Below are 14,646 nucleotides of genomic sequence, written 5' to 3' on the forward strand. Positions count from 1 at the left end.
GTCTGAGTGAGCCTCCCTGCTGCTGCCCCTCGAAATTCCGTTTCTCCCTCAAGTGCTCATAGGTTTCCATCTCCCAGGCATAAGTATATATATCTTTATTATATATATCCACCTCTCTCTCATCACTCATCCTTGTTTTCCACTTTCTGCTCATCATCAACCAGGATGACAACAGTCAAAGCAGCCGCATACGCCTCGCGGATAGCACAAGCCATGCTATTATCACGTCAGTACAACCTCCATTTCTCCACACCAGAATTGGAAGAAACTCACCAAGTCTTCGAAATATCAGCAACCACAGCACTCAACCCCCAATGCGCGCACCACGCCCTCGCCAAGACCTCGTTATCCGGCACCCCAAACGCCTCCACCACCAGCACCCGCTCATTATCCTGATCCTGCCCAGTGTGGTCCGTCGCCGTCGTCGTGCGGCCACCAGCGCTCATGATATTGCTCCCCTTCTTACTTCCTCCTCCCAACCCGTTACTCCCCAACCCAAACGACTTGGGCCCACCATGTATCATACCGCTGCCGTCCAGACTCGAGTTGATGCCTCCGTACACCCCGTTCCAGTCGCGCACATGCACTAGTTTGTCCGCTCTCACGGACTCGTACACGTAGTCAAAGAACAACGGATGCGGCCCGTCGCTGCACGGCCAGGCGTGCACAAAGTTCACGTCGAAAGTCAGTCTCAGAGGCCACGAGTTCCCATCAATGGCAAAGTGGATGCTGGCGTCAAACCACTTCGGGCCATTGTCGCTGCTGGTGGCGCCGCTGGTGATGGAGTGCTTGCTGTCGTTGGCGTTGGACGGGCGGAGGTGGAGCATTTCGATGCGGACGAGGTCGGTCAGGTAACCGTCATAGTCGTAATCTTCGTCCTCGTCCATCTTGGGCGCTACGAGCTCGTATTCCTTGACGGGGAAGACCTCTGCGGGAGGGCCGAGCGGATCGGAGCGATCGTTCATGGTCTTGACGTCCTCCGGGGTAACGGTTTGAGAGCGGGCGGGCGGTTTGCGCTGCCGGATGCGCGCTATTTGTGCGCGATCGAGGTGCACCGTTGGACGCGCGGGGCCGACCCAGCCGCCGATGGAAAGGCACGTAGGGGCGAGGACCTTGCCGACGATGGAGGCGGCGGTCCAGTAGGTGTAGCTGCCGCGGTATTGGAAGCCACAGTGCGGGTGAATGTGGGTGAGGAGGGCGAGGTCGTCGGTGGCTCGGTCGGGGTCGATATCCACGAGGGAGTTCATGATTAGGAAGGGGAAGGTAGTGCCGGGGAGGATGAGGCCGCTGAAGAAGGCCATGGCGTGCGAGGATATGTGGCCGGTGAGGGTACCCTGGGCTTCGTGCTGTTTGAGGCAGGCGATGGTCTCGGAAAGATTGGGCCACTTCATCATCTGGATAAATCGCTTGAGCATGCGGACTTGGCGCTTCTGTAGCTTAAACCGAAGACGAATCTGGTCCGGTTGCTCTCCAATGCGGTCTACGCGGATGTTTTCGCGCCAGCGACGAGCAAGAGCAAGGTTCCATTGTATGCTCGGTGGAATCTGGGCAACAAGCTTTTCTTTTGCTTCCGCAAGGTGTAAACCGGAGTTGATGCGTAGGTCAAGCTCGACACTAAGAAGAAGCTGGTGGAAGAACTTGTGGTAGGTCGGAGCATTCGCAAGTGAGTTGTCGTAGATAAACTTGGTGGCGACCTGGTTCTTGGGCAAGGTAAAGTCGATCCAGTCTGGTCGGGATAAAACCATGATAAGATCGGTTATTTGCTTGTCCAACGTCTTGTGGGGGCTCAGGTACTTGTCGGGGTCTCGGAGAAGTCGTCGGTACAGGTTCTTGTACATGAGATCCTCATCATCGTCCTCCAACCCCCTTTCCAACTCCTGAAGCCTCTCAAAGATGCGGTCCAGCGTAATCTCTCGTGGTGCTACGCCGGAATCCCGAAGTGGTATTGAAGGCGGAATAACGCTGGCTAACGATACCCAATGGTTGAGTGTAATGGTTCCTGCACGTTTTCCAAAGCAAAAGGCATAGCTTGGCTGCTCAAAAGTCTCCCATGGGTAGTTTGCGTAACCGGACCCCTCTTTCCGTAGAGTCATGAGCTGGGTCATGGCGTCGTGCAAGTTGGCGGCGTCGGTGTCATCGCCATGATTCCCTGCAACGGTAGCGTAAAGAGTGTAGCAATGATCGGGAGCGTGCGGTATAGGCCGCCTATGACCTCTGAAAGCCGGAGCACCCCTGGATATTAGCTGCATTGCCTGGGCCAAAGACAGCTCTTCCTCACTTGACATGCCTGATGGCGGCCAGTCGGTAAGCGGACCTGGATCATGACGATGGATCTCGTAGTCACGGCCTTTCCCCTTGCCATTCGCGCCGGGCCGCCTAGGTCGGCGACGATCGCTTGTGAACTCTGTAGGCAGATCCGATCTCCTTCGGGGTATAACTGCGTCGCCATCACTTGCTGTCCTCCTATGACCTGCTTCCTTTGTTACCTGTACAAGGTGTTAGGTCTGTAGTCATATCTCGAGGTGAGTGATTGTTGACTGACATCTTTGAAGTTCCTGATTGCCGTGCTCTTTGCACGAATCAGATTCCAGAGACTCTTCCTCTTTGACTCGGCCATCGCTTCGCTCCTCCCCCTTCAAGTGCCACTTGCGCCTGTGTCGCCGGCAGAAGTTGTTATGTCTGGTTTCGCGATTCTTCAAGGGCAAATCCAAGTTGAAGGCTCAAGGCAAACATGGCACATTCGGATAAGGCGCAGATCAAGCAGGCTGAGTCCACAGGGGTGTAGTAGTAGTAGTTACTGGTCAGGTCTGGAGAGTCTCAAAATGTTGAGTGAGGCTGAGCCGCGCATGAGACGCCTCATGAAAACGCAAAGTGTTAGTCCGGTATCAATGGCGTATAGGGACTATATGGCTACGACGTGAACCGTATCGAGTGAGGATAAGTGGCAGCGCACTTGAATGGGTGATTGGACGAAAGCGATGGTTGAGATGACAGGATGACGAAGTCGGTTGGTTATGATGAATCACCCGATGACGGAGTCTCTCAGCTGAAGTTGGACAATCCTCTCCAAGAGTCGCGATGGACAGTCAGTGGTGTTTGTTTGTCGTTCGAAGGAGCGCCGGGAATGTCAAGACCTGACAGGAGCCAAGAAAGATCGGAGCTGAGGTTCGAGGGGTAGGTATGGAAGGGAGGGAAGAATGCCTGAGACAAAAGGGCATTTAGAAGTTGAAACAAGCAAGAGAGAGGCAATGCAGGTCTCGTCGATGCAAAGAAGCCGGCGGCGGCGATGGTTAGCGCTGATAGTGCAGTATCCAACTAATTCCCCACGATGCCCTGCCGATCCCCGGTTCAGTTTCCAGCCATTGGACTTTTACGTTCAACTTGCCAACCACTCGATTATTATTGGAGCCACAGGCCACAGGAAGCTTACACTCGCTAGAGGTACTCACCACTGGTAGGTACCGGGGCACTCGGGATCCATGGAGCGGGAACCTGGGCTGGGAACGGAAGTCTAGACGGGGAATTCAGGGAACAGTCAGTCCAATGCTGCCCTGGGGAAGGCTGCTATTTCTAGGCCATTCCAGGTCATTAGTTATAATCCAATCAATTGCCTTGTCGCCTTTCGGGAACTGGTGACGCAGCTGCCCATGTCCAGCTTATCGTGTACCACGTATGTAGTGAGATATGGAAGGCATGCTCAGAGCCAATGTAGAAGAAAATGGATGTTTCCATGTTTGGGCATTCATCTTCTCGGGAGCAGAACTGCACGTTGCCGGGAACAATTCCCTTTTCAAGTCGTTTGCTTGTTTGTCTATACCTAGGTACTTTGCTTGCTTGCCAGGCGATTCCCAAAAAAGACTACACACGGGCTCACCCAAAACCAGTGGTCGTGTGTGTACTGTTTTTTGGGAACCACCTGCTTGCTTACTTGCTTACAACAGCTGCCCTCTGTTTGTACGGTACTGCGTATATACGGTATTGAATTGATGGCACGGCGTTAACATTGAAAGCAGTGATGGTTCATGAGAATGCGACAAAGTAACATCGAACTAAGTGGTGTTGTAATGTTCATCTCTTTTGCAACATTGGATGAACGGGTGATGACAAACTGACATGGAGAAGATAGTACTGGAGCAAGCTGTAAGTACCCAGCACAGCATTAATGCCTATACAGAGACGAGAGAAAGTAAGAATGGACTGAGCGTTGAGGTCGTTGCGACTTGTAAGTGTCTGTAACAAAGCCATCTGGGGTTGGGGTTAACGGTGCGCAGCGCGTGGGTTGGCGCTAAAGTGTGGGGGTGAAATTACAGACTCACCGCCTGCTAGTGCAGTGGCAGAATCGATTAAGTCCAGAAATTTTCTTGACCAAAAGTGCAGGCGGCTTGCATTCCCCAAGGTCCCCCTTCCCAAGTAAACAGCAAGTCAGACACCGTACAGTTCTTACTTGCAATCATCATCCAAAATGGCCCCAGTAACCCGCAGCAGAAGGGAGACAAAGGGTGAGTTCTATAAACAACGTCCCATTCTGAAGACAAGTTCTTTGTCCAAATGGAAATCTTGCGACTGAAGCTAATCCCTATTCACCATAGCCACCGAGTCGCCCGCCAACAAAAAGTCCAAGGCTTCTACCCCCAAGTCCGACAGCAAGAAGCCTGAGAAGAGAAAGGCCACCGAAGATGCCACCCCCGTCGCCGCCAAGAAGCAAAAGGCTACCAAGGACACCGTAGCTGCCCCTTCGCCCAAGCCCACACCCAAGACCGACAAGTCGACATCCAAGACCACCCCCAAGGAGGACAAGAAGTCGGCACAGAAGCCCGTAAAGGAGAACAAGAAGGAGAAGAAGGAGAAGCCGGCACAGAAGGAGAAGAAGACCAAGGAGCCAACACCCGAGCCCGAGGCGCAAGAGCAGGAGGACGACAACGAGGAGGAAGAGGAGGAGCTCGACAACGAGACCCAGGCTCTTGTCGAGAACCTTGACGGCGACGACAAGGAGGAGGACAACGAGGAGGCCAGCAAACAGATCAGTACTTTCAAGAAGGGCCAGGATGTCGGCAAGATTCCCAAGAAGAAGACCAAGGACGACAAGGACGCCAGTGCTACCAAGGGCAGCGGCAAGCGCGGTGTCATGTACCTCGGTCGCATTCCCCACGGTTTCTACGAGCACGAGATTCGCGCCTACTTTGGCCAGTTCGGCGAGATCACCAGACTCCGCGTTGTTCGTAACAAGAAGACGGGCGCCAGCCGTCACCGCGCTTTCGTCGAGTTCGCCGACGCCGAGGTTGCCGACATTGCCGCCCGCACCATGGACAAGTACCTCCTCTTCGGCCACATCTTGACCGCCAAGGTCGTCCCTCCCGCACAGGTGCACAAGGACCTCTTCAAGGGCGCCAACCGTCGCTTCAAGGTTATCCCCTGGAACAAGATGGCTGGCAAGCAACTCGAGAAGGCCCTGCCTGAGTCCAAGTGGCAGGGTAAGATCACCAAGGAGGAGCAGAGGCGGGCGGCCAGAGCTGCCAAGCTCGCCGAGATGGACTACGAGTGGGAGGCGCCCCAGCTCAAGGCCGCTGAGGCCAAGGAGCCCGCGCTCCTGACCGCTGCTGAGGAGGAGCCCGTCAAAGCTATCGAGGCTCCGGCGGCTGCTGAGGAGAAGATCGAGGAGAAGGCTGAGACCAAGGAGGAGGAGACCAAGGAAGAGGAGGAGCCCAAGTCGACAAGGAAGCGGGCCGCGGCCACTCCCAAGAAGGCTGCTGCTACTCCCAAGAAAGCCGCTGGCACCACCCCCAAGAAGGCGGCTGCCACGCCCAAGGCGGAAGCCACCACGCCTGCTAGGGCTACTCGCTCTACCCGGAAGACCAAGGCTTAGGTAGCCAGTACTCCGACGAGAGCCACGCGGTCGAGCACGCCGGGTCGAGCCACCCGGTCAATGACAACCACACGGGCCAGAAGAAGGGCTTGAAGAGAAGATTACGGATGGTGATTCATGTGTGAGGTCAATCAAGCAAGGGATGCCCACGCAATTGTACGGACAGGTTCAGGAAAAGCGCTACATGATGTTTGTTTTACCACCCACCTTCGGGCGGCCAGCTGGTTAACTCGGAATAATACCCCCGGTTAGGTCATCTACATAGTCACAAGTTACTGTGCGGGAAAAGGAAAGGGACGCCAGGCTTGGGATCATTTGTTTTTTTAACTTGTTTCTTCATTGTTGTTGTCCATAGAAGCAAATTTTCATTTTCTTTCATTGCATGGGTTTCTCATTAAAATGTATATGTTACATGTTTGTGTGTGTGTGTGTGTGTGTTTGGGTTTGGGTTTGGGATGTCACATTGTCTGATTCCATCAGCATAGTTGGACACAAATTTCGATGTTGTGTATCAAAACACCACATCTTTCCGTATGCAATGGATGAAGTGCAATGTGTGATAAAAAAAAATAGTTTTAAGCTGTAGGTTTGATGTACGCACCAAGCGAACCTGAACAAGACCCATTAGGAGAAAAAAAAGAAGGCCGATCAGGATTATAAAGCGCGCTGTGAAAATCTGTTCTACTTCTTCCTGTCTTGCGAACAGAGTCATTGAGTTCTTTTTCCAAGAAAGAAAAAGAGACAAATCCGACAGGTGAACATCTTCCCGGCCGAAGCTGGAAAAACGTTACCTGCCTGCAGGCGAAGGGGAAATATGTGAAGAAGAAAAGGAGAGAAAAAGAAGATTCTGAAAATTTGCGGATGGATTGGCTCTCTTTTATTCTAAAGCGTGGCTCGTGCGTTGGACCTGGATGTGGGTCGTGCGTCCACACTTGTAACTTTCCTAACTGCGACTATGCACGATTGGTGTGTATGTAAGTTACAGTCAATCAGCCGGAACGTACGCCTCTGTAACGACAAGACGTCACTCAGGAATGTAAAGTCGACGTTCCAGAGTGCCGCAAAGAGAAGGGATAGTTGTATGTCAATCCAAACAATGCTTTGTTTCCATATATAACGACTGGTTTCAGAAAGAAATTAAGCAAATGGAGCTTCATCGCAATTGATGAACATGAAGAATTCATGTTGGCTCCTATGTCCACTGCCGTCAAGGTACTCACTCAAGAACACACATGAGGAGTTACCGTACCGAACCAAACTGGACAGACCAGCCGAGATGTCAATAAGACAACTTCCGGTGTACAAGACGGATGCAACCGCCAGAAGACAGCCAGACACTCGTATCCAACAACCAACAATTATATTGTGCGAGGTGCCGAGCTTCAAAGGGTAGGTAGTCTAGGTAAGCTCGGTACCAGGTACCTAGGTATGCTGGGCCCAACATGGAGAAGGTGATGGGTGGACATTGATCAAGCGCGGGGTGCAGGGCAGTCAGAAGATGGAATGCCGATCTGCAAGCTGCCAGGTACCTCCAAACCCCAAAGATAGACGAGACAGGAAACTGGCTGATGAAGGTTCCCACTGATAGACTTCCATTGGAAACAGGAAGAAGAGATGTCCGTGGGGCTGAGTTTGTTGTGTGAGTGTTTCATATGATCTCAACGTCCCGTCAAAGCTCTTTTTATGGAAGTTTTGGAAACGAGTACACGCGTCCCCAAGTGAGTGAAGTACTTACGTACACGCCGAGAATGGAAGGGTGGAAGCATGAGTGGTGGCCAGGCACAAGAGCCGGACAAGGAAGATGTACCTCAATAATTCGGAGTACACATCACCCCTTGTTTAATTGTTAGCTTGGTACTGTTAACCCCCATAGAAAAGGACGTGGAGCAAGAACCACGCTAACAATTAAACAAGGGTTGATGTATAAACTTCACTGCAACAAATTCCAGAGACAAGGGCAAGCATCAGAACCAACGGGCAGATTTTGGAGTCCGGGTCGGTCCCAAAGCGGCAGTTCAGGGCAGTGACACTGACACTGACACTGACAGGCACCCGGACGCCCACCACGACTCGAACGGAGGACAATCCGCCCTCCCCGTCAGCCCCGGCTTTGCCAGCATTGTTGTCATGTTGTAAATTTCACTCTACCATACACGCTAAAAGGATCGCGGACTGGGGAGCCAAAACGCCAACCACACCTTTGGTCTTTTGGCAACCGCTTGGAGATTGACAATAGTGTACTGCACCCTGTCGTCGCAATTGAACAAGTGGAATTGACCATGTCGCCCTCGGCGCCGGTCACCAAGGCCGCCCAATCGGCTGGCCAAGGTACGTGACGTTGCCCCGAATCTGGACCTCCTCCTGTTACAACCATCCACGCCATCTCCATTCGCTTCTCGCGCCCATGGGGTCCCCCCGCCCAATGTAGTGTACCAATTACCCTGCACAGCACTAGCTAGCATGGCTGGCCAGAGGACCGGAATGGTACCTAACAGGACAGCTTTCTGAAACGATTTGGGCTCGGGATGGAAATCAAGTACACCCTTCTGATCTCGTTTTCGACTGACTGACGCCTTGCCATCTGCCGGCAGTCTCGTCGTCACCCGCGCCCTCGCCCGCCAACAAGAGGAAGAAGAATAACAACAACCACAAGAAGAAGGGCGCCGCCGCCACCAGTAATATCAAGGCGAAGCCGAAGGAGGGCGGCGGGAGCAACACACCAGATGCTGCACCAGATACCGAAGTCCTGTCAGACCAACCACCAGCACCACCACCACCACCACCACAAGTAGAGGCAGAAGCAGCGCCAGCGGCTGAAAGAGCAGAGCATACTGAAGAGGAAACTGCTCTGCCTGTAGAGGAAACCCCGGCCTCCTTGGTATGCGAATACCCCCGACCCACCAACATTTGCTATCGTCGCTCTTTCTTCCCTCACCCCATGTTTCTTTCCAATTGCCTCCGTCATGTTCAGTTCTCTATTTCTGTCGAAGGACTGTTTGTCATACTAGTTACAGCCGCTTCATTTTCTTATTTGAACGACATTTTCTAATCCCCTTACTCTAATCATAATGTATTTCGCCGGCTTGAACGCTAACAAAGGACCCCGATTGGGTCTCTACAAGGGTGTACAGAACACATCACCGAAACTCGACCAGGTGGAAGCACCAGCAGAGGACGAGGACACCGACATAGAGGTACCCGCAACTGTGGCCGACCACTCCGATTCTGAAAACCCACCGCCACCGCCAGACGGGGATTCCAATCCGGCCCCGGACCCGGACCCTGAATCCGAGTCGGCATCAGCTGCCAGCCCAGCAGAGGACACGACAGCAACAACACCTGCTGCTGCTGCTGCTACTGCTACCATCGAGATCAACGGACATGCTCCCGACAGCGCAAACGGTCACATCCCCAATCCCTCTACAACAACAACTGCTCCTACCATGTCTACTACAACATCCCCACCGCCGACGGAGGGGTCTCCAGTAACCAACTCTACTGCCGCCGACGAGACACCAGCAACCACCAGCAGCACCACCACCACCAACAATAGCACAGAAACCAGCGCCAAGCTTGAAGCCATGTCGCAAGACCGCGAGGCCCTCCGTGCCGAAGTCGAGCAGCTGCGCAAGCAACTCGAGAGCATACAAAGCACCCACGACGAAGAAGTGTCCCAGCTTCGGTCCGACCTCGAAGAATCCGAAGCCGCCAAGGAGCACGCCGAGACACAGTACCAGAACCTGCTCGACCGCGTGGAGAAGATCAAGGAGACCCTCGGCGAGCGCCTCAAACGGGACCGGGCGCGCGTGGAGGAGCTTGAGACAGCCAACGAGGAGCTGCAGCAGGCGGCGCAAACCCAGGAGGAGGAGGCCGCCCGGCTGCGCGAGCAGGTGGACGAGCAGGCGCGCGAGATTGACAGCCTGCGCAGCCGGACGAACCTGTCCCAGCAGAACTGGGGCAAGGAGCGGGAGGACCTCGAGCGCGAGGTGGAACACATCCGATCAGAACTCAAAAAGACGAGCGCCGCCATGGGCGAGTGGGAGGTGATCGCCATGGAAGAGCGCAGCATGCGCGAGGGCTTGGAGGCCAAGGCGACGGACCTGGAGGAGCAACTGGCCAACGTGCGGGAGGCATACGAGCGCGTCGCGGAGGAGAGGAATACACAGTCGCAGGCCATTGACGGGCTACAGCGCGCGTTGCAAGAGATTCAGGAGGCGCGCAAGCGCGAGCTGAGGGAGATGGTGGAGTCGAGCGAGGAGCAGCTGGCGGCGATGAAGAAGCGCGCCGAGGAGGCGGATGCGAAAGCCAAGGAGGCCCAGGATGCCAGGGAGTCACTCCAGAAGGAGATGGAGCGCACAGCGCCGTTTGAGAAGGAAGTCAAGGAAAAGAATCTCTTGATTGGCAAGCTGAGGCATGAGGCGATTGTGCTGAATGATCACTTGACCAGGGCGTTGAAGTACATTAAGAAGATGAAGCCGGAGGAGACCATCGACCGGTATGTTTTGATTGCCCCTTATCCAACAACCTAACTACCGATCACCAAACTAACCCACACACTCACCTTTCATAGACAAATCGTAACCAACCACCTGCTCCAATTCCTCTCCCTCGACCGCTCCGACCCCAAGAAATTCCAAATCCTCCAAGTAATCGCCGGCCTCCTCAACTGGACCGACGAGCAGCGCGAACAAGCCGGCCTCGCCCGCCCCGGTGGTTCCGGCGGGGGGCTCGGCAGCGCCTCTTCGCTTTTACGGTTACCCACCTCGCCATTCCACCGGACGCCCAGCTCCCCCTCCTTGAATCACGACTTCTTCTCCGACATGTCTACCCACACCAACAACAGCAGCACCATGTCTCCCACTGCCGGGTCGGTAAGAGAGGGCAGCACAGGCGGTGGTCGTGAGTCGCTGGCTGATTTGTGGGCTGGGTTTTTGGAACGGAGCGTGGAGGAGGCGTCGGCGCAGCCGCCAAACAAAAGGAAGGATAGTACGAGTAGTACGGGCACGGGGAATACGGGGAATACGGGGGGTTACGCATAGGGACCTAAGCTTTAGGGTCTAGTGGGAGAGGAGGAGGAGCAAGGCGGATGGAGAAACAGCACGGTAGACTCGATGACCATTGGTTCGGGTTGATCAAGGTGCGGCTGACCTGGAGAAACAAAAAAAGATAGTAAAAGATCTATACGTAACGGTAAATATGTAATATGATGAATGGGAAAGAAGAAATCTGGAAAGCGTTCATCATCAGAGACAGTGGGGTAGCGCCGTTGGACCGTCTTAGTGTAGAAAGGGAACAACGAACTGAGGAAACGGAAAAGAGGTGGTGGCTAAACAAAACTACATTGGGTATGTAGCGGAAACTGGTAGTGTCATACTGGATAGGAGTTACAACTAGCGTCAAACCAAAGAGATGTCAACATGCTTCTCCATGTTCTGGGTACTGGTACAATTAGTTATGAATAGCCTAGCATTGCCCAAATGCAGCGTAACTGGCTCTAACATAGATCATCCATCAGCTCTTGGGATAAGAACTCGCAGTATCCATCATATAGCATACCCACGTAGGCAAAGCACCTTGAATAGAGATCTATAACCGCTCTAGATACCGAATACCATATCCAAAACGCCATGCCAACTAATAAAACATGGTCAACCAAAACGCAAAACAAAAAAAGCACTGCATCTCGTACCAAAAGCCTCTCATCTAATCATCCTTCGACCTTTCTCCACCCCCACCATACATGGCCGCCGAAAAAGGCGGCAACATGGCCCTCACATAAATTTCCGCATCCCTCTCCACATTCTCAACCACCACCCTCTCCCGCAACGCATCCCTCACCCCCTCCACCACATCCCTCTCCTCCATGACTTCCCCCATCAGCCTCACCTCATGCTGCCAATACGCATTGCCCCGTGCCCTCAACTCCTCATCCCGACTGATTGTATTCTGCATCACGCCCACCGCGTTGACTTTTCCTTTAATCTGCTGCAACTGGCGCACCACGGTTTCCACGCGCTCGGCCGGGCTCGGGTAGTTGACGAACATCCGGTTCGTCGAACTTAGATACATGAGCGTAGCAAGCAAGCAGTCGAGGAGTGTAAGAACAAGAAAGCGCAGCGATCGTTGTCGCCAGTGGAAGAAATCGATTTCGTATAATCGCAGCGCGCGCGCGTTGGTCTGCGGGTTATACGAGCTGACCATGTACACGTCCGCACCCCCGATGACCAGGGAGGCCATGGTCGCGAGGTATCGCCATTTAAACCCGTCGCGACCCGTGAATATGCACGAAGTGACGAGGGCGATGACGCCCAGGTTGAAGAGATGCGGGGCAACGATGGAAGGGAGCGCGTAGTAGAGATACGACTTGGGGTCGTCGGAGGAACAAAAGGGGCATGAGGCCAAGACGTCAGGACCGAATTGTAGGTAGAGCAGACGTGATTGGAGGTTGACGAATTTGTGACGTAAAGCGTTGTCGGCGGCGGAGGGAGGGCGGATGGAGGCCAGGCGCGTGAAGAGCACGTCGACGGGGATTTGGAGGCGGGATTGCGTGAGGCGGAAGATGTTCTCGGGGGAGTAGATGGGGAGGAGGGCGAGGGCGACGTAGGCGAGCGAGAGGGAGAGGAGGAGGAGCAGAGCGCGGCGGACGGAGGAGGGAACGGGCCGGACCTTGATCGGCCCATAGACGGATTGGGGGCCGCGGCGGAAGTTGCGGTAGAGGCCGAAGGCTTTGGGGAGGAGGACGGGGGCGAAGAAGATTGTGAGGGAACGGATTCTGGAGAGGGAGACTTAGTATAAGTTCGTTCAAGATTAATCTGGTTGCTGCAACTTGAGGGAAAGGTAGCTGGTAAACAGAGGAGAAGCACTCACGTTCCCCAGGGTATCGTCATGTTGAAGGATGTCTAATTATTGATGTTATGGATTCTGGATCATGGTACGGATTCAAGAGATAATATGGATAGAGACACAAAAATGTTAACCCAAGGTAGTAGGGACCTACACTCTTCAAAGGTGCGTATCCCTTGCTTCAACTCAAACGATTAATGCTTGAAGAAAGATGCCAGATGGCGCATCCATTGACGTCGTGAGCGAGGCTGAAAGAGGCAGGCCGGCATGTGTTAGCCGCCGTTTAGGTTGTAGCGGCAGGCAGAAGTGCATCCGCTGCAATTTGGCTTGGCAGGTCCAGTGCGTGTGGATCCAAACCACAGGCTCCACCCATCCGTCCCCCACCGCGAAGCCTTCCCTGGGCAGGAAAAAAAAAAAAAACCTATAAATTTTTGGGCTGGCTGTCTCGTCTTCACCTTCTTCCTCTTTTCCAACAACGCCGGGTCGGATCACCACGCACGACGAGTGGGACTGTAACGAAGAATCGTGCCCAGTTAGTTCGGGCTTTACCGATGAGGTCTTCTCACCAACATTTGTCATGCGCTGGTCAACCGGCTTACGCGCGAGCATGCGCATGCGCATCATAAACTTCGTAAACGTTGGCGCTTTCGAAGCTTCGCCGATCTCTCCAATGGTCGTCGAAGTCAAAAAGTACGCCTAAATCAAGCCCAAGTACTCTGCCAAGAGTCATCTCACGTAGTGTTGCAGTGTTCCAGCTCCGGCAATGAAGAACTTTGCGTCAAATTGATGAGAGACATTCCATTTCGTAAAAGCCATCGCATCATCAGGCCTTGCTGGCTTTCTCACCAGTCAGCGGCTATAATACATTAATAGTCGTGTATACAATCTTCCTCCCATATGCTGACATAAACCGCTTCTATTGCTGTATGTTCAAAGTCCATCCTCATCATCACTTGGCTTCCTCGGCCTTGCTGTCACCACCTCCCGCCGCAGGCACCGCCTGCTTCGCCTTCTGCTTCTCTTGCTGCTTCTGTCTGGCAGCGACAATCAAGCCAACAACCGCCATGACCGTCTCAATGACAAGCTTGATCACACCCGTGCACGCCCACTGCCACACCACGATGCTGACACTGCCCAGCGGCGCGCGAGGGAACGAGGCGAACCATTCGACGTAGTAGGGGAACCAGCCGTAGGGCAGCCAGAACATGGGCTCGCGCGAGTACCAGAAAGGCAAAAACCACTGCAAACCCCTTGTAGCTACCACGCGCACAGTCGTGAGAGTGCGATCGAACTTGGTCTTGGCTGCGTCGAGTTCTTTCTCTGTAGTTGTTCGCATCACATGTCAGCCCACAGCGTTCTGTCTATCTCCTCGAGATTTGACGTCGTTGTCCGGGGGGGTATCCTACTCCTCTTCTCCAAGTCCTCTAGCAGCTTGTCATGCTGGCGGCGAAGGCGCGCCCACTTGGCGAACTCATCCTGACTGCTGGTGGCGTTGAGCTCGCGGCGGATTGCAAGATACTCCTTCTGCTTCTTGCGCTGGGCAGCGAACTGGGCCGAAAGGGGAAGCGGGAGAGATAGGGCGATGCGCCACAACTGTGATGGGCAACGCAGTTAGCTACTCCCGTGGCTCTTTGATAGTCATAGTGGGCATGAGATCAAAAGCACGTACAAGATTGTTGATCGTCGCCGCGCCGATGGTGTTGACAAGCTGGACGAATAGCTCGATGACAAAGATGACGACCAGTAGAGACGGCATCTTGGCGGCGAATGTGAGCTGGCTTCGGTCCGCTGCTGATGGAATCGTGGTGAGAGATGCGATCGGCCAGCTCTAGCTGTCGAGTATGCGACCTAGTTCGAGTTGTTGAAGACAGATGGAGGCAGCTCACTGGCTCATGCCACCGCCTTTCCCCCAAAAGATTGTTGGATCCTATGATCGAAGC

General features: G+C 53.9%; 5 protein-coding genes across 5 annotated transcripts; 2 read left to right on the forward strand and 3 right to left on the reverse strand.

Moving 5' to 3' along the window:
• Nucleotides 1-122: 122 nt before the first annotated feature.
• NEUTE1DRAFT_122854 (uncharacterized protein) lies at nt 123-2,768 on the reverse strand (the record flags this gene model as incomplete). The annotated part of the gene is made up of 3 exons (XM_009853603.1): nt 123-216; nt 274-2,486; nt 2,543-2,768. 3 exons carry the CDS (start codon nt 2,615-2,617, stop codon nt 123-125), a joined length of 2,382 nt encoding a protein of 793 aa, XP_009851905.1.
• Nucleotides 2,769-4,415: 1,647 nt separating this feature from the next.
• On the forward strand, nt 4,416-5,743 carry NEUTE1DRAFT_64719 (uncharacterized protein; the record flags this gene model as incomplete). The annotated part of the gene is made up of 2 exons (XM_009853604.1): nt 4,416-4,499; nt 4,590-5,743. Coding segments are annotated over 2 exons (1,191 nt in total), but the record flags the coding sequence as incomplete, so codon positions are not given.
• A 1,396-nt stretch (nt 5,744-7,139) lies between these two features.
• NEUTE1DRAFT_130300 (uncharacterized protein) lies at nt 7,140-11,186 on the forward strand (the record flags this gene model as incomplete). The annotated part of the gene is made up of 8 exons (XM_009853605.1): nt 7,140-7,252; nt 7,282-7,289; nt 7,469-7,502; nt 7,813-7,995; nt 8,100-8,191; nt 8,455-8,741; nt 8,995-10,358; nt 10,434-11,186. The coding sequence occupies 8 exons, from the start codon at nt 7,140-7,142 to the stop codon at nt 10,900-10,902; spliced, it is 2,550 nt and encodes an 849-aa protein (XP_009851907.1).
• A 218-nt stretch (nt 11,187-11,404) lies between these two features.
• Nucleotides 11,405-12,772, reverse strand: NEUTE1DRAFT_130301 (uncharacterized protein; the record flags this gene model as incomplete). The annotated part of the gene is made up of 2 exons (XM_009853606.1): nt 11,405-12,635; nt 12,731-12,772. The coding sequence occupies 2 exons, from the start codon at nt 12,748-12,750 to the stop codon at nt 11,567-11,569; spliced, it is 1,089 nt and encodes a 362-aa protein (XP_009851908.1).
• A 719-nt stretch (nt 12,773-13,491) lies between these two features.
• Nucleotides 13,492-14,607, reverse strand: NEUTE1DRAFT_83404 (uncharacterized protein; the record flags this gene model as incomplete). Its single annotated transcript, XM_009853607.1, has 3 exons — nt 13,492-14,026; nt 14,113-14,299; nt 14,376-14,607. The coding sequence occupies 3 exons, from the start codon at nt 14,460-14,462 to the stop codon at nt 13,656-13,658; spliced, it is 645 nt and encodes a 214-aa protein (XP_009851909.1).
• Nucleotides 14,608-14,646: the final 39 nt, after the last annotated feature.

Source organism: Neurospora tetrasperma (genome assembly GCF_000213175.1).
Source record: "Neurospora tetrasperma FGSC 2508 unplaced genomic scaffold NEUTE1scaffold_4, whole genome shotgun sequence".
In the NCBI taxonomy this organism is placed as follows: domain Eukaryota; kingdom Fungi; phylum Ascomycota; class Sordariomycetes; order Sordariales; family Sordariaceae; genus Neurospora; species Neurospora tetrasperma.